The sequence below is a fragment of the Epinephelus lanceolatus genome, chromosome 10 (genome assembly GCF_041903045.1).
Source record: "Epinephelus lanceolatus isolate andai-2023 chromosome 10, ASM4190304v1, whole genome shotgun sequence".
NCBI lineage: Eukaryota > Metazoa > Chordata > Actinopteri > Perciformes > Serranidae > Epinephelus > Epinephelus lanceolatus.
This window is the reverse complement of record NC_135743.1, coordinates 23185194-23212754: the sequence shown is the minus strand read 5'-3', so window position 1 is coordinate 23212754 and position 27561 is coordinate 23185194. Positions and strand designations below refer to the sequence as shown.

The window sequence follows — 27561 nt, the reverse complement described above, 5'->3', positions numbered from 1 at the left end:
TTCAAAAGTGCCTTATTTAATATATCTAGATATCCAACAATCGAAGACATTTCAGTATTGTCCTTTGCGTATCTTTATATAGCAGACCAAACTTTATAATATGCACAAATTCATAAATGTATATGTCCAAGCCCATCATAACCTTGTACATATTTTATACAGTATACTAATAATTCTGATGTAAAGGTGTGCTATGCAGGAAAAAAAAACATACATACAAAAATATCTCTCTCAATCATCACTTATAATCCACTAAAAAATGTGTGGCTGTGTATATATCTGCATAGACTCTGCCCTCTGCCTGTAGTTTCTCATCTTCCTCTTATTTTGCTGTGTTCGGGACCATTCTAGGCACAGCGATCAGGTGAGATTGAGACTTTATAGAAAGGTAGAGACCAGGAGCCAGACTGTAAGCAGCAATCCTATGAGAGGAAGCTACAAAAATCATGATCACAGCGCCAGAGTGAATCTGGGGTTGGCTCGCTGGTGATACTGCTCACCAACGGTAGCCAACAATGCCTGCATGTTGTACCTTTCATTCACACTTAGAGTAATGTTACATATTCCCAGCTAGGCAGATTGCCACAGCAACTTTTATGGGAAATCAACCAGAAAGCTGAGGAGTAAGAATATGAGAAAACGTTAAAACTGGGTACTGAAAAGTGACTGAGAGTAACAATTTAAAAACTTTCTAAATTCATTACTAACAGATCAAATGAGTGCTTTAAGATGCTGATATGTGCTCTTCATTCATTTAAGACAAGACAGTGAAATACACTGACACAGGGTTACACTGTGACAGAGGTCGACACACCGCACACACAGGTCACTGGCTGTTGCAGGTCAGGCTCTCGCTTTCTAGAGAAGAAAGGCTTCTTTGAAGCTCGTACAGGTTGTACTGCTGCGCTCGTCACCTGCAGCAGAGCAGGGGGAGGAAGAACACCGTGTCCGTCACCACCGCACACACACCAAACACAACCTGCTTGTCCAGAGGGCGGAAAAACAACACTCACATGTGAGAGCACTTCCTCTGGGGATTAACTCAGCTTTGTGCTGACTCTGCTGATAAATGAAGACATTTTAGAGGCAAACTGAAGGCAGAAAGACACTATGAATATAAGTTGTTAGAAAGAACGTGTCCATTTTCTCACTTATTGATACATGATACATTAGTTGATTAATTGATTTGCCAAGTTCTTTTTCAAATTATTTCCTGCTTTAGTTCGTCTTCTATGATGATGATGAATTGGATCTTTGTGGGTTAAAATTTTTGGCTGGAACAAACAATATACTTGAAGATGTCATATTTGGTTCTGGGAACTTCTTGTGGGCATTTCCACTATTGTCAGACATTTTATAAACTAATTGTTTTCTGTCTTTTTTATTATTTCTGCCCTGATAGAGATCCATCAGAGTTTTTTCAACTAATATTCCTGACCAAAAAAGTTCTTTAATATAACTTATTTTCTTTGCTCTGCTTAAGAGCACTTGTGGTACATTTTCTTTTCTGTTACCATATTATAAAATCTGTGTTTGGCTATGTATTTCTTTAATGAAATGATTAATTGACAAAGTATTAATTCATTAATCAGTAATCCAACATTAGAAGGGCACTCAGGGAGCACAGACCTCTGCCAAGGCCAAATGCCCTTTCTTGCAATGTTAATGAAATCGAAAAATAATTTGCGTATCCGCCCCGTGATTCGGATCCACTCCAAAGTTTAATGGGTTCTTCCTTGGCCTGTGCTACACCCTTCCACCAGGCCTCATGATAATAGGGCCGGTAGTATTTCTGTAATCCTGCTGACAAACAAACAAACCATAACCTTTTTGGTGAGGTAATAAATGTCAGTTTCAGCCCTAAATATCAACCTACTTTATTGAAATGCATTTCAATAAGGTGTTTCTAATTCTCATTTCTAATCGAGGTGTTTCTTCTTTTAATTCTCTTCTGCTCTCTATGTTTACATCTGTCAATAAATACATGATGCACCAGACTGTGCAGTGGATTAGTAGACTCATGTTCTGAGTGTCTGTGTGTCTGTCTGTGCCAGTGTGTGCATGTTCACGCAGCTGTGTGTGCATGTGTGTGTGAACATGTGTGTATGTGAGTGAATAATGACAGGCTGTGGCTCCACTGAGGGGATTGATAATAGCCTGGGCTGTGGGCCCCAGGGGAGAGCAGGTAGACACTCTGCAGTCCTGACCCTGCACTCTCACATTACTGAGTGCCTCGCTCTCAGCCCAGCTCTCCTCCACAATCCCCGCCCAAGAACCAACACCGCACCACCCCTCCACCCCCCCGCCCACCTTCTCCTCCACCATGACATCACTGCTAGACCTTCTTCTCTCCCCGAGTCCCTTCTTTTGCTTTTTAAATCTTGTTCCATAGTCTATTTCTCTAAGTTATCCTGCTATTTTCCCTCCTGTTTCCCCCTCCTCTCATTGTTCAGTTAATCCTCTATAACTCTCTTCTGGACCCCTCAGGGTGCCCACACCTCAACTCAAGCCCCTCTGGATTTGCTTGCTCTAACCTACAAATCCTGCAGTCTGCACACACACTAAGCTTTACTGTCCCAATCCCCACAGTCCCAACTCCAACTCAAGCACTGGGGGACTTAAACACAAGGGGCTTGGCTGCTGTCCAAGAGGAGCGAACGTGGGGAGAAAGAGGGAGAGAGAGGTGCAGTCAGTCCACTGACTCATATCCTTCCCTTTCTGACTCTGCTCCAGCAATGATGTAATGCTCTTGGCTTTTCGCCCTCCCCCCACCCTGCGCCTTCCCACCCCCAGATTTCGTCCCTCCCTCCTCTCCTCCTCTCGCTTTTCCCTCTCTTTCCCTCCTCGACTCGTCCAACATCTCTGCGCTCACTCCTCGCTGGGTGAAGTCACTGCGAGCTCTGGGTAGACACAGCAGCTAAAAACTTTCGAACGTAACCAAAACAGCCCAGGGCCAAGTTCCAGACGTTCGGGAGACGGTGGTGCAGTCGCCATGGGAACGGAGGTAAACAGAGGGAGAAACAAGGGCCTCAAACAGCTTGCAGCTGCCTGGCTCTCTGAGTAAACACTACACAGGACCTGCCCCTGATTTACTGCCTTTAATCACTGGTGGGAGGAGAGTGCCATGGGGTTTGGACTGAGGAAATAATACGAATCTGATCAAATAAATCAGCCCTAATGGGTTACGACACAGGCTGACTTTTATTAGCGGGCTAGAGGAGGGATGGTTGTTGGGAGGGTGCTGCACTGGGATGGATCTGGGATGGGGTGTCCTCACATTAGGGAGCCTCAAGCTGAGTTAAGCTGTGCCAAAGCACAGTTGAGAAATGGTGGTGGATGACACTCTGGAGCAAATTAGCATGAGTGTTGTGGTATTTATTCACCAAATATGATATTGTTTTGATTCATTAGATGCCATTTACTGTAGCTGAGTGAAGACGGGTTGTCTTTCAGTTTCAACAAGAATAAAAAGCATGTCAGTACATTCCTATCACCAGTGAACCGGGAAAAAACTGTGTCATAAGCTGTTACAAGCTAACCTGGCATCTGTCAGCAGCACCTGACTGATGTCGTAACGTTTGGCTTACACCGCCCGTTTCACTTGTAATGATACTTCATCCTTCTCCCTCTTCATCCACTAAAATGCCACTATCAATTAACCTGTTTGTCCCCCTGCTCCTTAACCAACTTCTCTTCCTCTCATGCAGCCACCTGATGCCTGTAAGTCTCATCCTGCTGTTTCTCATTCAGTTTTCCATCTTCACTTTCCTTTCATAATCTCACTGCATTTTTCCCACACCTTATTCCTCTGATTTGTCCATACTTTCATCAAAACATGATCTGTCTTTTCCTTTCCTTGTGCAGACATGTCTCCTAACCTCTCCTCCACCCGGCTAGCCACCATCCTGCTAGAAAACCCCACGTCCTCTCACATCTGATGCCTCTCTCCTCTCTCTCTCCTCCACCCTCCTGATCCTTCATTTCCTCCCCTCCATCTACCTCCTATCCCCTTCTTCCTCTCCTCCATCCACCTCTGATCCCTTTCTTCCTCTCCTCTGTCCACCTCTGATCCCCCTTTTCCACACTTCCCGGCATTGTGATCCCTGCGCTCCCCAGAGCTGTGAGGCATGTCCCTGTGTGTGAGTTGCTTGTGCAGGAGCCTGCATGTGTGGTGGCCCCGGGGCAGGGATGACACAGCCCCGCTGGAATGAGAGGGAACAGAGTCTGGGCGTTCCTCTACAAACGCACTATTAAACCCACTGCAGTACACAATGAGCTCATCTTAATTCAGGTCAGATGTACATCCTGCATTCTCTCTCTTTCTTTTTTCTCTCCTTCCTTTTTTGTAATTGATTACACTGTACACCTTTGTTTTTCTATACCTTGTTTATCTTCTCTTCTCTTCTCCCTGCCTGCTACTACTCTGTGTGTGTTAGCCCTACAGTTTACACACGGTTGAGACAATTGTCCACAGTTGCCCGTGGAGAGGGGCATTTGCCAAGTCAGAGCATGAGGGCATCTCAGGCATATTGTAGAGATCCCGCGCTCCTGCACTCAGGGCGGACCTCCCTCCTTATCACCACTTTCTCAATGCAATCTCATCATAAACAATAATAAAGGAAGTTTTGTTTAAATTGCGAAGTTCATGAGGTCAAAGTTTGTCCGTGGAAAGCCCATAACTCTCTGCAGAGGTGTGGAGACTTTCTCTGTTCTGGCACTGGCACAATGGGTGTTGAAATCAGCACAGTTTTTTAATCACACACACTGGAAAAAGTGTTACGCAATGTATAAAAAAGTGATATGCAACGCATCCTAGAATCAAAATTATGAAGACTATCAGCACCACGACACTACCATTAACTTACTGTACTGTAACAGCAGAAGTAGTATGTAAACAACTTAGAGAACTACTAAATATATTACATCAGGATCAAACTATACTGTATGTGACAGACCATGCACAAATTGCATTTGCACATTAATCAAATTTTATTTGCTATCCAGATGTGACCCTTAGCTTTACGTTTTGTAGAAAGTGCGAGCTATTATCTAAAATTGTATATCAAGCAAAGAGAAATGTGCTTTTTTTAAAAAAATATTTGAAAGTGAAGAGAACAGAGAGCATGTCAGTTATCAAATTAAGATCTTTATGTCGGTGGTCTTTAATAATCAATCAGCATATCACCAAATCTTCTTGAGAAAACACAGGAAGTTCTCAGCAAATGTGTCATCCAACACTTTGAGCTTTGCATGACACCCCGCTGCTCAGCAGGCACGCAGATCAGCATCTATTTTTGCTACTTCCCTTAAAGGCAAAAAGAAGGAACACAAGTGGCTGGTGGCTCTGAGGTGTGAAAATATTGTGCATTTAAAGCAGCATGGGAAATCAAACTGCACACCGACTTCCTCCAGAGCTCTGCACGGTGATCATGCAGCCAAATTTAAAGTTGTATGCACAGGGTGGGACATCACCAGCAAGACGCATTTAAGTTTAGAGATAAATGCTCCATGAAGAAAACTGAAAGAAAAATAACTCAGGTATGGTGGAGTACTTTAACGTAAAATAAACTGTCTATGTCACATTTGCATAAGAATAAAACGATACAAACTTCTCTTTTGATATTTTTTAAAATCAATTTGCTGATGGTGACAAACCAAAACCACTGACATCAACAGTCTGTGGTTTTGAGGATGGCACCTTTTAGGTTCACACAGTTCTCAGTGTTCTCTATAATTATTCATTTAAGCTAACTGCCCACATTTAATATAAGCACCTGTTTTTATACGCAGCCAAAATCAAAATAAGTATTCAAATACCACATCATCATAAACTGAGCAGATATTTTACCACATCTGGATTGTAATCACTCCTCACTACACCCAGCTGCAGTCAGGTTGATTGTGCTTTGTGATGGAAACGCTGGACTGAGTTCCTCTACTGAAAGGAGGAATGTCATTTTTAGTGCCCCATGCCCACACCCGCACATCTCCTCTTACGAGTCAAAAGGTTGAGGTTTCCACAGAATGTTGTATCTCACATGGTTGACTAGTAATGTCCAACGCATTTAACTCTGACATAACTCAGCACCAGATGTTTATAATTGAAAAGCAGAAAGCATTCAAATCTGTTGGACACAGCTTCGCTTTGTATGATAATGATAGCCGTGACATTAAGATCTGCTGGCTGTTTCTTATGCCTGGTTTTAACACTGGTTTGTGTCAGTGCAGCTCCCCAAAGACCTTGTATAGGGACTCGGAGCAGAAGGAGAGAGAGAGAAAAAGAGAGAGGTCCTCAGGTTTCACAGCTGCAGGCCCAGCTCAACCCTAAAGTAAATGGACTTGAGGAAAGCCAATCCTAATTGATTCCAAGCCTCAAAGCTCTTTAGTAAACATTGTGGAGCAATGAAAATGACTTGTTATCCTAATTCATTGGATGCTCACGCTGCGCGATCAGCACAGCCGAGAATGAAGGAAGCAGATGGAGTTGAGATTAAACTGATTTTGTTTGGTGATTTCTTCTCATTCAGAGATACATTCACCACAGAGCTCCATAAAGTGTGTCAAGATTAAAAGCTTTACAGGCCTGCAATGATCACACACACTAACAAAGCAGATTAATTGACAAGGATAACTTTTTCCTAATTGTCTCTGACATAAGTATGGTTAAAACTAAGCATAAACATTTGCACAGTGAAGATTTAATGCACTGTGGATTAACAAGTTTTGACTGCCTTCACTTCACAAAGGGATGTGAAATCAAAATATACTGGAGATTACAGTTGAGGTCGCTTGAGAGGACCACAGGGGAACCCCTGATCTGACCTTCAGTAGGCTCCCTAACTCTGGACAGAGCACAGCTTGCCTGTGAAGTGTCCGGCTTGTTCTGTGTGTGGGAAGTTCCTGTGGAGAGACCCTGTGCACAGAGCCTTTGGTTGGCCCTAATGGCTTCCTGTGGAAGCACTGCTTCTCAATGGAGGGGTTTCCTCAACCCATTTTCCTGCTGATGTGAACATTTCCAGATTCCTCTTGTGTAAATGTACTCATCCTATTCATGTGTGAGGATTCCACTGTCCTAGTAAACAAGTGACGCCTCTGCAGTTTTAGCACATATCAGTGTCTCTTGATAGGGATGGGTATCGTTAGAATTTTATTGAAACTGTTCTCTGTATGAATACTTATCGATGCTCTTATTGATATTACTCTCCAAACTCTGGTGAAAAAAATAGACACGAAAAGATTCAAAAGTTATTTTATTATTACTGGGGTTTTTTTTTCAGAAATAACAAGTCAAGTTGTTTTCTGAGTTTCCTGTAAATGTAATGAGTGAGGAGCAATTGCTACAAGGTTGGGTGAACAAATTCCTGGTGGTGATGTGCCATAATGCTGCTTCACTACCAGAAACTAAACTTAAACAATATTATAGAAAACAACTTAGAAGTGACGTTCATAAAGTGAGCCCACATTTTTGAATGTTTTGCCTTGTCAGCCATGCTTGGAGAGTGCAGAATGGTAACACACAGTTATGCATTGTCTAAAGTAATTGCCTCACTTGTAGCTTTGTCATCATTAGGGGCAGTAATGAATTTTAAATATGATATATTAGAATACAAGGCTGACCCGAATGCTTTGAAGCGTTGATCGCTGCCACGGTAATCAATGTCAAAATCAGTATTCAATTGCTCTATTTTTTAAAAACATTTATATAAATGCATCACTCCAAAAATCCCTTGAATTAAAACGAGGTTATCCAACATTATTCATTATGCATCAACACTTATAATTATTTAGTGTTTCTCAGACAAGGTCATTTGAACTTAGTGATACTTTTATGACTCAGACTTGCTCTCATTAAATGTCAATCACTAGCAGTTCAGCACGACTGAAACTGGGTCAGTTTGACCACATGTGACAGGCTTACAGAGCTGGTATAGTTTCAAAGTTTGCAAAGAGGACTCCAGATATACCAAAAGAAACTGGTATGTCACAAATACACAACGAGCTTGGCAAAACACCTGAAAACTGGAAGTAGCAGCTCAGTCGTCTTGCAAAGTATTCTTTTTTTCTAGCTATCATGGCTAATGTACGACCTGCATGCTAACAAAGTAGCTAATAGTCAAGTTATTTTAGGTGCTGTCAAAGCTTTGATGAATTGCAATTATTTTTCAATGCCCCCAAACTGGTATTTGGAGCAGCCCTGTTAGAATGAATAAACATTACAGAATACTGATGGCAGCAAAGTTTGTCCAGGAGCATATCGATATTTTGGTGCCGACAAATCAGAAACCGATTTAGCACCAGTTCTAGATACCCATCCCTATTTGGGAATGCCTCAAATAATGTGCTTCAGATAACTGTAGATGAGACTTACGTGCCACTCTGTGGCCGAAAACCACCGCCACATGACATACTGGCTCTGATGAGTTTTTAATGACAGGTAAACTCAGGTGAAGCAGGCCCAGCAAAGTCTCTGTTACTGGCAGTGATTGCTGCTCCTCCAAGGGGGTGAAATTCCATCCTGGTCCTCGACAAAGAGCCTGACGGGGTGTCAGTCAGGCTTAGTGATGGGCCTCCCATCCAATATTCACTAGCTCCTCAAGCTGTAAATCTACACAGGACAACCTCGACACAGCGAGGGCCTAACACTGAGCCATCTCAATGTCTAACTTGCTTGCCATGGGTCTGGTTAACAGTAACAAAGCCCTGGCACAAGTTTGAAGGTGGTTGAGGTTAAGGGATTTGGAATGAATGAGGTCAGTGGGGTGTCTTCATAAGGAAAAAGTGTGTGTAAATCTTTGTGTGGTAATGATTATGTTCCTGATATATAAAGACAAAAAGTCAGTTGAGGGAAAGACATTACCCTAAAAGACCCGAGACAGTACGCAGAGTTTATAAAATCACACAGCCTCACTACAAACAGTATGCAACACCTTGACTACTAAACATTGCAGGTAAACAATGAAGCAGCGCAGCACACAGACTGCAGTTATTTATATCTTACACACCTGTAGCATGGCAGCGAAAAGGTATCAGAGAAACAGAGCTCCTAGGCTGTGGCTGACATTCCCATACAGTGAAAGGAACTATTTTAGAGCATGAAATGCTAAACCGCTGTAAAAGCAGTCACAGCTAAGGCTTCAACAATGACCTCATCTTGTCCTCTGGGACCCTCTTTGGCATGCTCTGCTATGGGACAATACTGAATGAGCAGCAAAACATGAATTGCCAGCCCCCCACACACATACTGCTCCAAATGTAACAAAACTCTGACATTACCTCAGAGACTACGGAGGGATGACAATCGGCAAGGACACAAAAGGACCAGGCTGAGCCTAAGGCTGTCGCTATATCAGGGGCACACTTGAGGTGAGAGGATTCACTCCTATCAGAGCGTGATTTTGAGTCTGTCAGCAGTTCATTCAACACAAAGACGAAACTCACACAACTGAAAACACAAAAACTTCTCTTGCTCTTCCATGTCTGATAAATTCTCTCTAACTTTCTGGTATTCTGCTGGATTCTTGGACTGCTTGGCCTACTCACCCTATCTGTCTGTTGGTGGATGGAGCCTGAGTGATGACGGAGCTGGACTGAGGAGAGGGCAGGGCCTGCTGGATCACTATGCTGGTATCATGGTTGCCCATCCGTGAGTGGGACTGCTGGTGCTGGCCTTGGCCTGCCTGGCCGTGCAGTGAGATGTTCTGCAGTGAGGAAGAAAAGCAAATGAGTACACAAGATTAGAAATCTGTCAAGAGTGTCACATTCTTCACAGCAGGTTGCATTTAAAGCACAACTCAAGCATTACAACTGTTTGAATGAGTAATGAGGAACTATGTAAACTATCATCCACAGGCTTTTTCTGAGTTGAGGAAACTTTGAAAGTCTAATGAAGACCAGGTTTACTTATTGTTGTTTACACAGCAGGACAGTTTGTTTGTTTTACATCTGTTACATGTAACCACATATACGTTCCAAAATAAGCCTGTACCACAATTAAAAATATATCTATAAGCTCAATGCACATATCTTGGCATAAAACAAACAGCAAGTTGAAGTAATTTGCATGAAGTCAAATGTGAAACAGCTGCTGGCAATTATCAAATATAGAAAGGAGAATACAGGCAGTCACATTTTAGAAATAGTTTACCTGACAACATGTTTTGACCTTAAAATATACATGCCGCAGTGGAGGAAATTAAAGGTTTACGAATGAACTAAATCAACCACTTCTCTTCATATTGTTTCTGTAAATTAATATTTTATTGCTGTTTTCCTGAAGCTTTCAATCCCTGCTTATTGTGCGATGCACTCACGGACAGTCTTGCTCCGACTCGCCTCCTGCTGACTTAGCAGAGCCTCCCATCATAAACCACACAGGCTGGGGAGGCTAGACAAGGCTGACCTGAGCACAGACGAGCTCCAGAGCCAAACCACCCAGACGACAGCTTAGCTGCAGCGTGCACTGCACATCTCTCCAGACATGAGATAAGCAGTCTGTCTTGTGGTGATTTGACTAGCACCCATGTTTCAGGTGAAGGTGCCTCGAGGTAGATCTATAATGCATAAATGACCACGTCTTTTGTCAAATGTGAGAATGTCTGGCCAGGTCTTTTATTGCTGCCACAAAAGTTGTCTCAGGGGTCTGTCTGTAGGTCTGGGAAGAAATAGGACTCCCTCCCTGAGAGATGCACGGAGAGCTGTTTGAAGTTACAGGTGGAGAACCTGATCTCTTTTCTCCTCATCTGTGATGAATGACAAATCTCCACCTGCTCGCCCTGTTTGTCACTGTCAACAAGACTGATAGGGATCTCAGGACATGGTGTATGGACAAACAACATTTTGGATGAAAAGGAGAAATGTGGCAGAAATATCAGAGGTGTGTACATAGATGTGGTTATCGGCGTTTTAACAAGCACGCAGAGTGCGGTTACATGAGGTCTGGGTGTTTTGAATCTATTAAAAGTGTGTGCATCAGCTCATAGTGTGTGGGCTGCTGTTAATGGCATGACTGATGATAGCAACAGATAACAGTTCACAACTATCTGACCTAATCCCTTTGTGTGGCTGCGGCTTTGGGTTCACTTCTGTTATTTTTTTTTCAGCCTGAGGCTTTGTTCTTTACTCTGCAGTACCTGTTTACTGTCCTCTTCTTCCTGGGCCTTGCAAAACTCCTGCTCAATTGAGCAGTCCAGTTCACTGAACAACCCCACCTCCTCACAGTTCTTCAAGAAGCGTGTGGGTGTGGGTGTCTGGTCTGCAAGTCAAGGAGAGGTTTGTTAAGTTTTAGCTTTGAATTCAACTTGTGATCATGGACAACAAAACACTAAAGGACAAGGAATAGAGCAGCATGCTTAATTATGGGGACTGCGTATTATATGAAACATAAATGTTAGAATTTGAGGTTTCATTTCATTTTAATTATTAGTATCCCCATTAGCTGTAGCCAAAGCAGCAGCTATTCTCCCCTGGGGTCCACACCAAACACACTATTATACACATGACAGTACATACTCACAAAAAAACATCCACCACAAATACAACAACATCAACAACAAAAACATACAAAACACATGACAACACCAAACAGGCACGGCTCTAGTTGGTGAAAATCCAAACCAAAAGTCCTGTAGAGAGAGGTAAAATTAAAAATGTCTCATTATTGAGTTGTAGTCATTGAGTAGACCATGACCTATTATAAACTAAAATAAAAACAACCCCTACAAAAATCATCATGGTGCTAGAAAAATATCATGGTATAGAGTGGTGCAGGAATGAGTCTTGGAAATGAGTTAGTATTTTAGCACTCCAGGTTCCTTTGTCTTATAAGTCAGGGGTTTTTTTGAATGGGTTTTTGGTTAAATGCCTTAAATGAGGTCTGTGGTTAACACAAGCTTAAGAGACTTTCACATTTTGTTCTACAACATAAAATACATCAGTAAATACTCCACTTGTGAATTTTGAAGCTTTCATGTGTCTTAAAAAAGGTGGTTGCTAACAAGAGGCTACATGAGACAAGAGAATGTCATCACGCTGAACACGGCTGTACAGCTTTGTTGTGGTGGCGACGGTGAAGTCATGCGATCGTGGTGCAGTCTGTTTATAGCCTAACGTTAGCTTTTTATTTCTTGGGTTTGCATTTATGCTTCAAAAATCATAAAAGTGGTGTTCAGAAAAATTTCATAGGCTTTCTGACAAGGGAACAGGGCGATGCTATCCTCCATGTCAGCCTACAGAAAAACATCATCCCTGCAGCAGTCTGTTTGTAAATAGTATTTCCATCATTCTACAGCATCATCACTATTAAAGTGACACACTTAGATAATAAAACATATGATTTAACTTTTAACACTCATTGTAGTATATGCTTTATATGATCTTCTTGACTGTATATGACACTTAAATCATCTACTTACAAGCTAAATATCATTAGATAAGGAGAGCTGTTTAGCCAGGAGATGCTGTTTAAGTCTAAGTACTGCACCAGAGTTAGCTTAAAAAATTATACACAACAGCATTTCGCACACTCTCTCCATGTTAGAAAGAAGTACAGTATATGTTTGACCAATTAAAAGCAAAGATATCACACTGAATTTACCAGATTTGACAGTTTGTTTTTGTATCTTGTGTAATTTTCTCTGTTTAACCTTTCATTTGCAAAATCAGTTCTCTTGTCCGCTGATCTTTGTCTTGTATTTTGTAGCCCCAATGTTTCAGCATAATGTTAAAAAGCTGTTTATTTCTTATTATTCATTTATTTATGTGGGCAACAGTTAGACCTTAAAGACTTAAAGAAAGCCAGTGGAGATGTTCATAAAGACTGAAGAGTAAAGAATGTACATTGTTGTTACATATTTGAGATGATTTTAAGAAAACATAACCTCCACTCTGTTAGCGAGAGAGAGATACTGCGCTTGACAGCCCATTTCAACTGATAAAGCACAGATCCCACATACTGAGTGGGGGTCTCATTTGTTGAGCTGTGGTATTCAACTTGACGTTGTGGGGGGTGCGCAGAGATCAGGTTTCAGACAGTCGAAGGTGATTTTAGGATCAGGCTTGTTTCAAAGGCTAAAAGCATACTTCATGGTCTGTTTATCCATTCTGGCTAGACTGGGGATTGACTCAAACTTTCATCATGACCTGTGTGCCCAAAATACAGTTTTACTACAAATACACGTTTTCCATTTCTGAGAACTCAAGTTCTATTAATAAAAAAGCATGTAATGTCTGTTTTTAGGTGAGGATAACACTTATGAGTCAGTGGAGCAGAAGGTTAACTCTAGGGCAACAATTATAGCACTATAAGTTAAAGAGAAGACGGTTTTGGTGACCAGCTTAGAGCTTGTTACCATGTGTGGATGAGCTGTAACTCACTATATAAGCACTGAGTATTTCATCCTGAGTTCAAGGTCTCAATGAGAGAAATGGTCAGAGCTGTAACTCAGACGATAAGAACACCCGGCCTAGAAAATCCGATCCCGCTGTCCGCTGAGTGTAAATAATAAAGAAGACACAATCTCTGCGGTGTGGCTGGTGCTGTCATCTAGTGTGGCCTGGCCGTTTCTAGGAACGGAGATCTATACTTATGGATTGGCCTTGGGTTGACACTTGTGTATTCAGTACATAATCTATGATTTGGTGTTTCTTTGCACTGTAGATTCATGTGCCCGTCAGTATGTCACCTGAGGCAGCATCCATAAAACCTCTGTAAACCATCTCCCACTCCTTCTATAGTAAGATCAGGACACCTCTGATGATAGGCAAACACTAATCACACTTTAGCTTAACGTGATGAAGACTACAGTCATACGTCAGCGTCTCCTGAAGTGCGTGTAAGTGGTATAGCAGGAGTAAAGCTGAGCTGCGAGGTGACGTGTAACATATGATTTACATTACTGTAAACAACTGGTATAGACACGCCGTGAAGTTTTCTGATGATAGACAAGTGAGTCTGAGGATGAGTCACCGAGGCACACACCTGCAAATGAGCTACGAGTTTCTTGTGAGCCCTGCTGAGGTAGTGGGTGTGCGTCTGTATTGATGCAGCCGTAACTCACCTGATAACATGTTGTCGTTCTTTATGGAGGGGAACTTAAGGGTCATCTCATGTTTGTGTCGATGTATCATCAGATGGTCCTCCGTGGGGAATCGCTGTTGAGTTTTTTTAAAGGTAGAATTGTAAGAACTGTATGTAGAAGACAAAAACATTCTGACACAGATACGCCCGTACACTGAAGCTTTAACCCAAAATAGCATCTGCTGTTCTTCGTTATCCTAAAAGACCCTGGTGTTGACTTCAAAGAGCACTTTTTTCTATAGGTATTTTAACACCTGCAGCGTTATTTACACTTTGTGTTGCACTTAGTTCCATGCTATTCTGTTTCTCCCCCATGCGTGAGGCAGTAACCCACTCCTCAGGCCTCCTCAATGTACACCTCTTCATATTACAGGCAGACATGCACGCGTACACACTGTGTTGTGTTGTTGGTCTCGACACACTTACCTGAGAACAGCCAGGAGCGTTGCACACGAACGGCCTTTCCTGGTCTGAGTTCATCACTCTGGCCACCTTCTCATAAAACTGCAAAAACAAAGACAAAAGGAGAAAGCGGAGAGAGGAAGTGAATGACTTGAGTTTCCCCTGCCTGCTTCCAAGAGGAAAAACACACTCACTGTGTCACGCTACACAAAAAAAATTGCCATTGCACCTGAAACAGCTGTGTGGTTATATTCAGTAATAAACAGCTTTCTCACACCACAGTAATAAAGGATCCACTAAAATGACATCAAGGCAAAGACTGGGTTATAAAAGGACTGTAAACACTGGACTTTCTTGTATTTATTACACATAATCATAGCGACTATTATCTGCTCTAAAGCCAGTCATGAACAGAAATAACAACAAAAAGTGATGTACTTCTATGACACTCTTAAATTTACTGTTATACTCATTTAACATTCATTTCTGCTGGGCCAACAGATGCACAGATTCATATCTAGGAACAATAGAAATGTGTTTCAGATTCAATTCGGATGGAAACAATGACACGATAAACTATGTTTGAAATGTCGGACCAAACACCAACACCATGCTGAAACCACAGTTCCAGCAAGGTGTCTTTAAATGTTTATTGTCACCACAAAGTGACACAGTCTGGTGTAACACATCTGGCACTGGTCTGGAAACTACAATTTCTCCTCATTAGTAGCGTAAAAAAATCCATTTGCACTAATTTAGTAATGCAGTGAGATGAAGGGAACTCTAAATGGAAGGCACTAAAAAGTCATCAAATACCTTCTTTTTTTTAAACTTACATTCTGTTTTCACATTTCAGTCGTGCAGTCATCATTTTAGGATTTAATTAGGATTTTCAGTTAGTGGACATCTCATTGTGAGAAAAAGAAAGGGAGGGGTGGCAGAGCAGCATTGCCTGACGGATACATACAAGGGGTACTTTATTTGTTCTAAACACAACTTTAAAATTATTTGTTTACTTGCAGCTACTGCCAAATCTGTGCTATGTGAGTAATTGTTCAGCACACTACAGCCAAAGCAATGCATCATGTCAAATGTGCAATGGCTTTGGTTATTGTTTTAGATGCTTTAATAATTTAGAGCGCCAAAGAGGACAAACATTCCCAGCAGAGAGGAGCTCTTTTAAAAAAATAAAATAAAATGAAACCAGAGTCACATTAAAATTAAAAGCCAACAAATTCTGTAAATACCTAGAAAAAAATACAGAAACTAAATCATGCACATAAAGATGCATTCTGCATTCAGCTTTAAAAATAAATTGAAAACAGCCTAACTATATTTATGACAGGATGTCAGAGAGAAAAACAAGAGAAGAAACAGGTGCATTTTTAATTACTTCTCAAGATCAAACCAATGACATGACATTTAAAAACTCTGATGTGCACTTTAATCAATCGTGGCATTTGATGCATGTGATGCCTCTCTCACATTTAAATATCTATACCAACTTTTGCAACAGTTTACATATTTGTTCCTGGAAACAGTGTCTACAGCAATATTGTTCAATTATTGTAGGCAGAAAATGTAGAAATATATTTATATTTTTATATGAGATAGTAATCAGTGCAACAAGTATAGCTGGTATAAAAACCACATACATTTTAGGGACTGCAAAGAGTATTAAAGCTGCCAAGTGCCAACAGCTGGCACTTATCTTACTAAGTCTTTAATCAGTGACTTCCTCTTTAAAATAATTGTTTCATTAATTCTGTATTTTATTTAAGCAGTTCTCATTAGGATGTTTGTGTTGACACAGATACAAGTCTAACTTATTTTTTAAATAACTGTACTCAGTAAATTGAGTAAGAAAAAGTATTATTTTGGACTTCATATTTAATGACCGCTGGCTATTGTATCACAGTGCATTTCTGTTTCAGGGTCTTATCGTTGCTGTGTAAACTATCCTCATCACTGACAAACAACCTTGGAGCAGTCACCACATGCCAGCTCTACAGATGCCCAAGATACAGATGTTTTAACAGATGTTAAGTGAGGACGAAAGTATTGAAGTAGTCTCTATTAATCCCCAGCCACAGCACAGCACCCGGGGACCGTCTTTATCTTTAAGCCACAGAAGATTCTTTACACTGACAAGTACAGGTCTAACAATACGGGACATGCAAACAGGCAATAAACATTCAGACTCCATACATGAAGGCCCCATAAGTGCTGTGACGTTTGAACGTCCAGGGTGCTGAGGGTTATAGAGACTCATTTTGTACTCCAAAAGAAAAATTAAGCTTTTATAAACTATTTGAATTGTGCCTGGGTGAAGTAGGAAAGCTCGTAGGTGTACAAAAACATGATGCATCTTTATTTGGCACCACAGAAGTAAAGCTTAATGGAAGAAATTGTAGATTAAGAAGCTAAAGTTAACATTGTTTTCTGTTGTTTTTCTCCTGCTACAATCAATCAAAACAACTCAAAGGGGTCTGTTAAGAAGCCAATATTTTAATCATCACCATTCAGTGTTTGTTTATCACGTGTGCTCTTGACAATGACTGGAACAACTTAACTGACACTGCACCCAACAGTTGTCATTCACAAACTTGTTGTCAACACAAAGTTTACTCCTCTACTTTCACTTGCCACCATCATCAATTCACGAAAACAAACCCGAAATTCAAGTCACTGCTACATGTCACGTGTCGAGCATGAATACCTTCATACACCATGTACATGTGTGTCTTTTTCAGAGCTACAGACTATTTCCTCAAGCACAGTCAAAACACTCAAATATTGTGTTATGCTAAGCAGTGCTGTTTTCCTAACAAGCTGTACTTCATAAGCAAGCCTGCAGAACAGGGTCTGGACAGGGTCTCTCTGTCAGAGAGCAATGAGCCCTGGTCTCTCTTTCTGTCACCAGTGCACTTGGTCTCTTCTGCAGGGCCCCTAAAAACTCACCTGGTTTCCTCTGACACAACAAACATGACTAACACTGCTGAGCCTAGCCCTCAACCAAAACTAGAAAAAGGGTGATGGCGAGTACGACTGAAGAAGCTGTGCTTCGAAAAGTCTGTGGACATGTCGCTGATTATTCTCAACATTTTAGACCACATTCATCTCAAATACAGTTACATGAAACTTTCAGCTGTTTGCATTATTCCCTCACCAGGCTTTCCTCTTGAACACCTGTGTGACTCTGAATCACTTCATTCAAATCTAAGACTCTACAATAAATCCCAAAAACTGACATCACCGAAAGCACTAACAGGAATAGGAGAAGAAAGAGTATCCATGACTGTGAAAGCAGAGGCAAAACTTTTACTTTTACCTTCCTGTTTCTAAAATGGGACTTGGTCATTTCATCACATTTACCAGGAAATTCGAACCATATGACGCATAAAACTTTTAACCATTAATTCTGCGAATGCCTCTGTGAATTATCCAATAGCTTTCACACTTAAAATTATCAGTACTCAACGCCCCTTTCCTTGGAAGAGGCACTTGGCTCTCATTTGATATAGATGTTTTAGTTTAGCGGAGGAAATTTGGTTACACTTTACATTAACTATATCCTGATGTGTGTGAGGGGAAGGATTAGGGTCCAGCGTTCAATTTCAAGAGGAGCTGGGGAGGAATTCTCCAGGTAGGCCACATATTAGAATTTGAACAATATGGTGAGGAAAAGAGGGGCTGGGTGCAAAGGCATATGGGGTTAAAGCAAGCACAAACATGCACAGCAATTCAAATCTCCAGCTCCCCTTAGCCTGGGCCTTTGACAGCACAAGTTCAAGGTGGGATCACAGCGAAGCCTGAGGCGGGGAACATGGCCTTCTTAGACAATGTCTGCCCTGAACTTCTGCTCTCGAAGTGAATGCATGACAAAAAAGACTGCTGTGATGTAAACCTTGAGACCTATCAATTACCGCTCTCTTCCACAACATGTAAACTCATAACAAGCACAAAGAAGTAGGGCACCCACATCATCCTCACAAAAAGTCCCAGAATGAAATGATTAAAAAATGAACAAGTAAACAAAATAAAATAAGCGCAACAGATTTTTTAAGGTATAATGACACTTCTGTGGCCAAACTGTTGATTGCTGTTATTCGACCCCTTCTTGCATTAGTGCAATCATTACCACAGGAATGTTTCACCTTGAGCACATGCAACAACCATCAACAAATAAAGGTCACATTTCATTATTGCAATGAGCCACTGGACTGCAATTACGCTGAACATTATGCAAAATATTTGAAGAATTAGATCTGCATCAAGGTTACTAAATAACTCAAGTTATCCAGTAAGTTTAGTTAGTGACTTTACAGTCTTTTCTGTTTCGTATTAATTTCTGTAATTATTATATTCTTGTGTTTATTTTCCTGAGTTCGCTATTAACTTCAGCAAAGGTGTAGATTTCAGGGGGGACACAGGGGAAACATTCACTTCAGCATTTAGAACATGTGCATTTGTCCCCCCAGTATTTTTATTTTCACACAATTAAAACACCCTAAAATGGAGCAGAAAGGAATAAGGAGGTGCATAAAAATTCACAAGAATGCAAGAAATTAAGTGTATGATGCTCAACATTTTCTGCCCGAGGACCCTCATATCTACATTTCATATGTACCCCCCCACATATTAAAAGAAAACCTGGACCCTTGGACTCCAGTAGAATAAGATTCCGTACAAATAAAAAACTGATTTATCATGTATTGTTGTTATAACTATTAAATCATAATTGTTAACTTTGTTCAGTCTTAAAAGATTATTGATTTTTTTTTTCTTCTTGCAAAAAATTAGAGGAAAATGTGAAGGTCATTCTTCTGACAAACTTTTTCTCAAACTGTTGCTTTCATAAAACGTCACTTTATTCTATAAAAGTATCATATAATAGCTGCCTGTTCTCAAAACCATCTTTTAAAAAATAAAAGTCCATGTCAGTCTGCATTAATTTAATTACCACCATCATCATCAAACTTAAATGCCTTATTATCAGGAGTTATTAACAGAGCCACTTAAAAGGCACATAATAAAACCGGAAGCCTCCACATTAATCTAAAGCAGCGCGCATGAGAAACAAGTGGTTATTGATAGTGTTGTCACATAAACATAATGTCAGAGGAGAGTAATCAAATGATTAAAACATCTCTCCTTTTTCTCTCGAGCCGTGCAGCCACTAAGCGCGCCTCGTCAGCACAACCTTCCTGAAAGTAACCCTCAACATCTCAGCGGTTAATCAAATATCGACTGGCCTGCAGAATGACGTAATGTTGGTCACATTGCCGTTCAGAAGAAAAAAGGGGGAACGTAAATTTCAAGGGAACAGGAGCATCACTCTTTTCTTTTTGTAAATGGCATGACAGCAAAAAGCACCGGGCTATCATTTTCCAGACGATCACTGGTGAACCGCAGCAGCACGCAGGCAGAGGGTCCCGGACCAACGCCGACTCTGCGTATCCCGAGATGGGACAGGCATGGCAATGATGCAGCTCTGAGCTGTTGAGCAAAAGATGGAAGAAGTGCCAACTTAGTGTGAAGTGCAGCGAGAATCATCCTTTGCAATGACCCGGACTGTAGCCTAGTTTTCAGTCGGAGACGAGATGAATTCCTGCAGACTTGCCTCCGCTGCTACCTGACAGACCGAGCAGCAGCGGCACTTGCCTCCGCGTTCAACTTCAACAACAGTCAACAGATAGGCCGACGCACGGACACCGAAGTGAGATGACAATGCACCTACTCTCACCAAACTAACATGGCCCGTCTCCTCTCACACTTGCACGCGCAAATGAGCTGAGAACAAAAAGAAAAAAAACAACATCTCGACTGAAGCGAACAACTAAACAAGCTGTTGCATGAGAAAAAGCAGGAGAAAAAGTAACAAGGATCGTCTCTAACAAACACAACAAACCTGCAGGGGCGCGTGCACGGTCCTCTGCATGGTGGCGTGAGGTTTTCAACTTACCAAACAAGTGTAGAAAATGTGAAGCAGTCTCTCAGAAGAAACCACGTTGGACTGAGAAAAGATTACAATACGATCTATTTAGAGAAGCATAACGTCACCCCCGGGTGACGTCACGTGGGATTCCTGAACTTCTAAATCATTGCGGTCCGCTTGGAGGCGGCGCGAGCGGGGCGGAGTTTGCAAATGCACACCCAGAGGCATGGATGGACAGTGCTAGACCTGGAGTGGGTGTGGTGCAAAGCTGGATCTCCAGTACTGACCAATCAGGCATGCAAATGAGCGCGCTGCACCGCATCTTCACTGATAACTGTCCCATGAGCGGAGTGACATCAGTTCACTGAGTGTGAAATGAGTTTCAGCCACACACTTCATCACTTCAAAGACAATACTTGGGACTTCACATACTGTAACAAATTTCAAGCAGCATACTGGAAACATTACAATAATTAATTTGACCTGCACTAACAAGCTGATATATATTGCACCCTTCTATTTCCTTTGTCAATGATAAATAAAGAAACAACTCAGAACAGAAAACTTTCCTTTAAAATAGGCATTTTTACTTCAGACATTTTGACCTGTCCATAAAAACACAGGTGTTACAATTAAGGTTAAAGTGTCCCAGTAAGTGTGACCAAAAGCGTGTGAATTCAGCACCTCTGTTTCTCTTACTGTGAAATCTGCCTTCTGTGAAAACCCCTTTTCGGATGAATCAAATACACAGAAACAACAGTGCACAATATTTCCCAGGGCGAAATTAAAATACAATTAAACTCCAGGATACTCATGTCATGCGTGTTATGCAGTATTAAGCTATTATGACTCGCCGCCTGTGTATCCAGGTGGCTGTCTATTATGTGGTGACAGTAATGGCTGGATTAACCTGCTACCAGACCCTGCAGCAAAAATCAGCTGCTGTGCCACCATTAACCCCCAATTTTGCCTTCCCTCTGGGGAATGTGTACAGTTTTTCCTAGGATGGAATACTACCTGGTGTCCGATTTGCTGTGTGGTAATTTGATCAAACATAAATTGGTTTTGTAATATGTAATGGTAAGCACAAAACTGAGATAAGGAAGGTCCGAAAACGTCGAAACCACCTTTTTCAGACAGGAGAGCAAGATTGGAAAACATACCAGGACCCACCTGTCATTCAGTTGAATTAGCACATGGAGTTATCAAGGCCCTTTAAATTCTGGGGCCTTGTTCATTTATGGAGGGCTCACTATAAGCTAATGACACCACAGCAATTCTTATTTTCAGGTGATTATACTCTAATGAAAATGTAATTATGATCATCATATTCCATTTCTGCCAACAGATGCCCCCTAATCCTACACACTGGACCTCTAACAAAGCGTATCTCACACAAAGGGGCCATAACCTGGCAGACCTTACATGCATCATCAACAGCTTCACTTGCAAATGAATTGAGCGTTGTTAGTTGTTCCACACTGCCTTTTTTTTAAATGTGTGCCTTAGCTACAGCACATTTGAGGAGATTTAAACAGCTTTGGAGTACAAAGCATTTATGTTGGAGCTCTGTGTGACCTGCTGGTGCCAACTGGCTGTGATTTCTTGGGCCACAGACACCGGTAGTGAAGCCATCCTCGGCTGCAGGGATTAATGACTCCTCGCACATTGAGAAATGTTTACCACTCGCCTGCGACCACTCCACTAGACGCACTAAGAGCTCTGTCACTGAAACAATAACGCAGTCTGAAAAGCCCTCATAACTCAGAGCTTCTCCGCCTCTGTCTTTTAACCAGAGCTTTAATCAACGTTTATGACATCCTTTTGTCTCTTTATTGCCAATATATTTCCCAACCAATCCAAACATTATGCTCCCAGAGGAGCAGACTATTAAGGTTGGAAAGAGCCGATACAGTTCGGGTCAGTGACCTACACTAAAGCAGATTTGATCTATATTATACTAAACCTTTTATTATTATGCCTTTGTGCAACGCTTTTGAGTAAGATCACCTTGGAAAGATTAGCACCAGCGAGCGTGCTTTGTTGCAGCAGGTGCAAAAGGTGAAGGAGGCTAAATAACAAAAGTGTCATCCAGGATTTCAGTTTGCAAAAATAATATAAAACACCTTCATAAATATTTTACTTCATGCAACAATCAAAGATGGAAAGTGGGTGTTCAAACATATGGAATGTTTCTGTAAAACATTGTTTCCTGCCCTTCATACCTTAAGCAGAGACAGTTGTGCCTGCAGGGATGGAAATGTTGGGCTCTCGGAGCATCTGCATGCCATTCCACATTACAACACCTCCACAAGACAAGTGCCATGGCAGATTGTACATTCAGTTTCATGTTATCTTCAGTTCTAAAAACTACCTTTAGTTATCCACGGTGTAACGTTACATAAAATATGGCAAACAAGCACAGATATTGTACTGCAAAAAGTCTTTAAAGGGTATTCTAATTAAATACTATAAGTTAATCTATTAAATTCTTTGCCCTTTGCAAACCACAGGTACATTTCTATATTGCCCATTTTAAGCATTGCTGGATTACTGAACAGGCCTCCCAGGCACGACACAGGGGCCCGAAGTGTCAGGGCCCCCCCTGGCTTTTACTCGCAAAATGTCACTCAAAGAGATAAGTAGCGACCTGGAGGAGATTAAAAATGACTACAGAGAAACACAAAATGACTAAACAGACAACCACCAGCAAAACAACCACAAAGGGACATAAAAGACCACTTAGAGACACTAAACAACTACAAAGAGACACAAAATGACTGAAAAGAGTTGCAATATTACTACAAAGAGACAAAAAGTAACAACAAAGATGCAAAAATGACTACAAAGAGACACTAAACAACTATTAAGGGATGCAAAATGACTACAAAGAGACACAAAACAACTATTAAGGGACGCAAAATGACTACAAAGGGACATAAATTTAAAAAAGAGACACACAACTACTACAAAGAGATGCAAAATGACTACAAAGAGACACAAAACAGCTAAAAAGAGATGTAAAATTTCTACAGACACAAAATTACTACAAAGAGTCACAAAATTACTACAGTGAGATGCAAAATGAATATAAATTGGTGCAAAATGATGACAAAGACATGCAAAATTACCACAAAGAGACACAAAACAACTACAAAGAGACACAAAACAGCTACAAAGAGGTACAAAATTACCACAGAGATTCAAAATTATTACTAAGAAACATAAAATAACTACAAAAAGATGCAAAATGATGAAAAATAATTAGAAAGAGACAAAAACAACTACAAAGAGACAAACAATTACTGCAAAGAGATGCAAAGTTACTGAAAGAGACACAAAACAACTACAAAAGAGATGCAAAATGACTACAAAGAGACAATCACTACAAGGGATGCAACATTTCTAAAAAGAGATGCAAAATGACTACAAGAGACTGAAAATTACTGCAGAGATACAAAACTACTGCAAGTCAGTAACACAAATGACTACAAAGAGATGCAAAATGAATTTAAAGAGATGCAAAATAATTACAGAGACAAAAAAACAACTACAAAGAGACACAAAATGGCTACAAAGAGATGCAAAGTAACTGCAAGAGACACAAAACAACTACAAAGAGATGCAAAATGACTACAAAGAGACACATAATCACTACAAGGGATACAAAATTACTAATTAGAGATGCAAAAAAAGACTACAAGAGACTCATAGATGCAAAGTGGCTGACTTTCAAGCTTGCTTTACCAATGGATGTAGGCCAGGTTCCATTTTAATTCTTCTCAACCAGACTTGTAGCCTGTAATTGTTGATATAATTTAGTCTCCAAACTCCTAAGAAGGATGTGTTAGCTGTTGTGATTAAAAATCAGGAAATATTGAATAATGAGTCAGACCTCAGGACTTGTAAACAGTACTGTCAAAGTGTGACATTGTTGACATTGTTTATCAAACCCTGGGGTGGACTGCAAAGAAATATTTATGTGTCCTGAAAAGAGAATCTTAAGTAATTTGTCATGCTCTGCTCTACGGTGTCAATGACATAGCATCTATGAAAGTCTATTCACTGCACTGCAAAACAGCTGTACAGTAACTAAAACTCTGTGTAGGGGTGTGGGCATTTAACTTTAACATATCGTTAAAGTTAACTCCCCTGCTGCGGGAGAGACACCAAACATCACTGTAGTACGTTATGGTGGAACTGAGAGCCTAATTCAACAAAACATATGTGCTGGGAGGTTCCCAGTAGATAACCCCAGTGACATTCCCGCACTCAAACACTCAACCCTGTAACATTTACATTAGGTGGCTGGTGAATGGTGCTGCCTGTGCGATGAGTCTTTAGATTTATCACAGTGTAGGGTGATGTCCTCTGTGCTCAGTTTTTGTGGCTAAGTACATCACTCTTTTGACATCTAAATTAGGCTTCTGTGTGCGCTCATACGGCATTATTAAAGTCATTTGTAAAACCATTTATAATGTTCTCTGGCTGGGTTTTAAAGAAGTGTCATATAAATGGATGATAACTCTAACTTTATATCTTTCATTTTCAAGACTTTATTTATATTACTACATTGCACGGATTATATTTTGGATTAATTTGTGCAGTAGTTTGCAGTTGTGTTATTGTGTGTACTTTGGCCTGCAAATCTAGATTTAAAATGACATATAGGTTGGAAAAAATCTCTCCCAAGAGTCAAATTGTGCAAACCAGGAGAATTTAAGTGGGAGTGCAAATAACTATCTAACAGAGAGCAAATTATTTTAGGTCACAGAGGGCAACAGAGTTTAGTTAGTGACCAGCAGCTATGATAAGTGCCTTCCCCTGCATGTGTTTCCACATTGCAATCAAACAACCTATTCAGTAAATCTCTAGTGCAGAAAATAACAAACACATCTATTGCACCATCTACATTTATGGGCTGTAACAAGTTGAAGAGTAATGATTAGATGCAGCTATGCTCATCAAACACAACCACCAATAAGTGACACAATGCCAGAATCTTACAGGAAAAGCCCTGAGCTTCATCAAACAAGAGGCTGCATGTGATATAATACTTTTCAAAGTAAAATCCCACTCAAGCTTAAGTGGAAAAATAGTTTTAACGTCACTGCGGTGCCTAATCTGAAAACACTGGGCACACTTATGATCCACTACAAGACTACCAAGCACAGACTTAAAGTTATCGCAATGTAAAAAGTACATTTTAGTAAATATAATTTCTGTAATTTGACATTTTCAAAACTGATTTCTTGCCAATTTGCAGCAGATCTGCATTTTTATGCACAAACAAGGTTAATATTCTCTGTCTACATACCAGTGTTATGTATTCTTACGTGTACATTGTGAAGACATCCAGTTATGTCTTGCAGGTGATTGCATCACTCCCTTGCTTCCCCTGAAAACAGATCAAACGAAACAAAGTACAATTTTTTAACAAGACACAAAATCTTTTATATCTGTTACACTAACAAAAATATCAAGACAAATTTGCACACACAAGCAGTAGTTGTTTGCTTTCTGTAACCTGAAAATTGATTTCATACATAACTGAATCTTTCGGAAAGTGGCCAATTTTTATGAGTGAGAGCACCTAATACATCAAAATGGCAACATGTGTTCTTTTCTAGCTCATCTCTATCTCAAACAACCAAATGAATACAATTACCACACAGCACATGCATCAAGTGATCTCGATGGTGCTAAACACGTCGTGATAACATCGAACAGAAGCTTGAAGCAACTTGTATTTTAAATGTATTTGACTCTGCTCTCTTTCAGTACTTAGTAGCATCATATATGTAACAACACTGTTGGCAAAGTTTGGGATAATTGTAGAAGATCCCCTAAATTACTAAACACAAAGAATAGACGTGACTCATTTTTATCTACTGATCAACACTGCCATCTTGTGGCATATTCTGTATTGCACCTACTTGTTGCTCCAGTGTGTAATCCATGTCACAACTGTATAATATAAATAATAATAATAATAGTAGTAATAATAATAATAATTATTATAATAGCAATAATATAATAATATATAATATAATATAATGGAATAATTATTAGATCATTTTAGTGTGGCTATACATGGACACAAACACTTGACAGTTTGTTAAAGCAGCACCTTTTGAGAAGGCACTGCACCAGGAGACAGACTGAAAAACTGTAAAGATTCAGCAGGTAGTTTGTAGTAAGGGTGCTGATTCACTACTGAAAGTCCCTTGGTCTCCTGAATCCTGCCAACTGTACTGACTACACAAACTACATGTGTCAAGTAAGACAAAACAAAAACAAACAAAAAAAAACTTCCCTCAGTATTTTATAATTACAAATAACTGCGTCAGAGTTGCATAATTTTTACATGGGCAAACTGTGCCTTTGCTGACATTGTAATGAATCTTCTGTTTCATTATTACTATGGGTCATGACATAATAGTAACAATATAATATACGAATATACAAATCCACTAATTTATTTGAGAATTACACCCTGAGAGACAATACAATTACCTGACGTGTTAAAAATATAAACAATATTCTATATTTAGTTTAGACTAGGCTCTTAGACTTTTTTAGTGGCGATATTAAGTTAGTTGATTTGTTTATAATGTACTCGTTTAACTGATAAGTTGATTAGATCAACCTTAAAATGAATTTATTTCAATTGTGTTCCTCGTGGATGGATTACTGAACAGGCCAACAGGGCACAGGCCCAGGATGCCAGAGTGTCAGGAGCCTCCCCCTTTGGCCTCCATCTGCAAAATGTCACCTAATGACAAACATCTGACCAGGAAGAGACTCAACATGACCAAAAACAGACACAAGACGACTACAAAGAGATGCAAAACAGCTGCAAAGAGACACAAAATGACAACAAACACATGCAAAACTTCTACAAAGAGACTCAAAATGACTAAATGAAGACCACAGGAACACAAAATGACAACACACACATGCAAAACAACAACATAAAGAGGCTAAACAACCATAAAGTCAGTGTGTCTTGCTCCTATATGGCCTTCTGCATGTCTGTGCCCAGGGGCCCACTGTCTCATACTTTTCATTTTGTTTGTTTATCATAACTTTAAGATAAATATTAATGTAGTTAAATAAATTCACGATTATTAGATCAGTTGTGTGT

At 40.4% G+C, this 27561-nt stretch overlaps 1 protein-coding gene across 4 annotated transcripts in view; it reads right to left on the bottom strand.

The window, feature by feature from the left end:
• The window catches only part of creb5b (cAMP responsive element binding protein 5b), a 54584-nt gene that overhangs the window by 26566 nt on the left and 457 nt on the right, over positions 1 to 27561 (bottom strand). The window contains exons 2-6 of one of the 4 annotated variants that reach the window (XM_033639755.2): positions 25732 to 25812; positions 14501 to 14578; positions 14055 to 14148; positions 11130 to 11251; positions 9541 to 9698 (exon numbers count right to left, since the gene is read on the bottom strand). In XM_033639755.2, the coding sequence (XP_033495646.1) occupies positions 9541 to 9698; positions 11130 to 11251; positions 14055 to 14148; positions 14501 to 14554 (428 nt within the window). In that variant the 5' untranslated portion in view covers positions 14555 to 14578; positions 25732 to 25812. The other 3 variants (XM_033639756.2, XM_033639754.2, XM_033639753.2) reach the window with 3 other exon arrangements.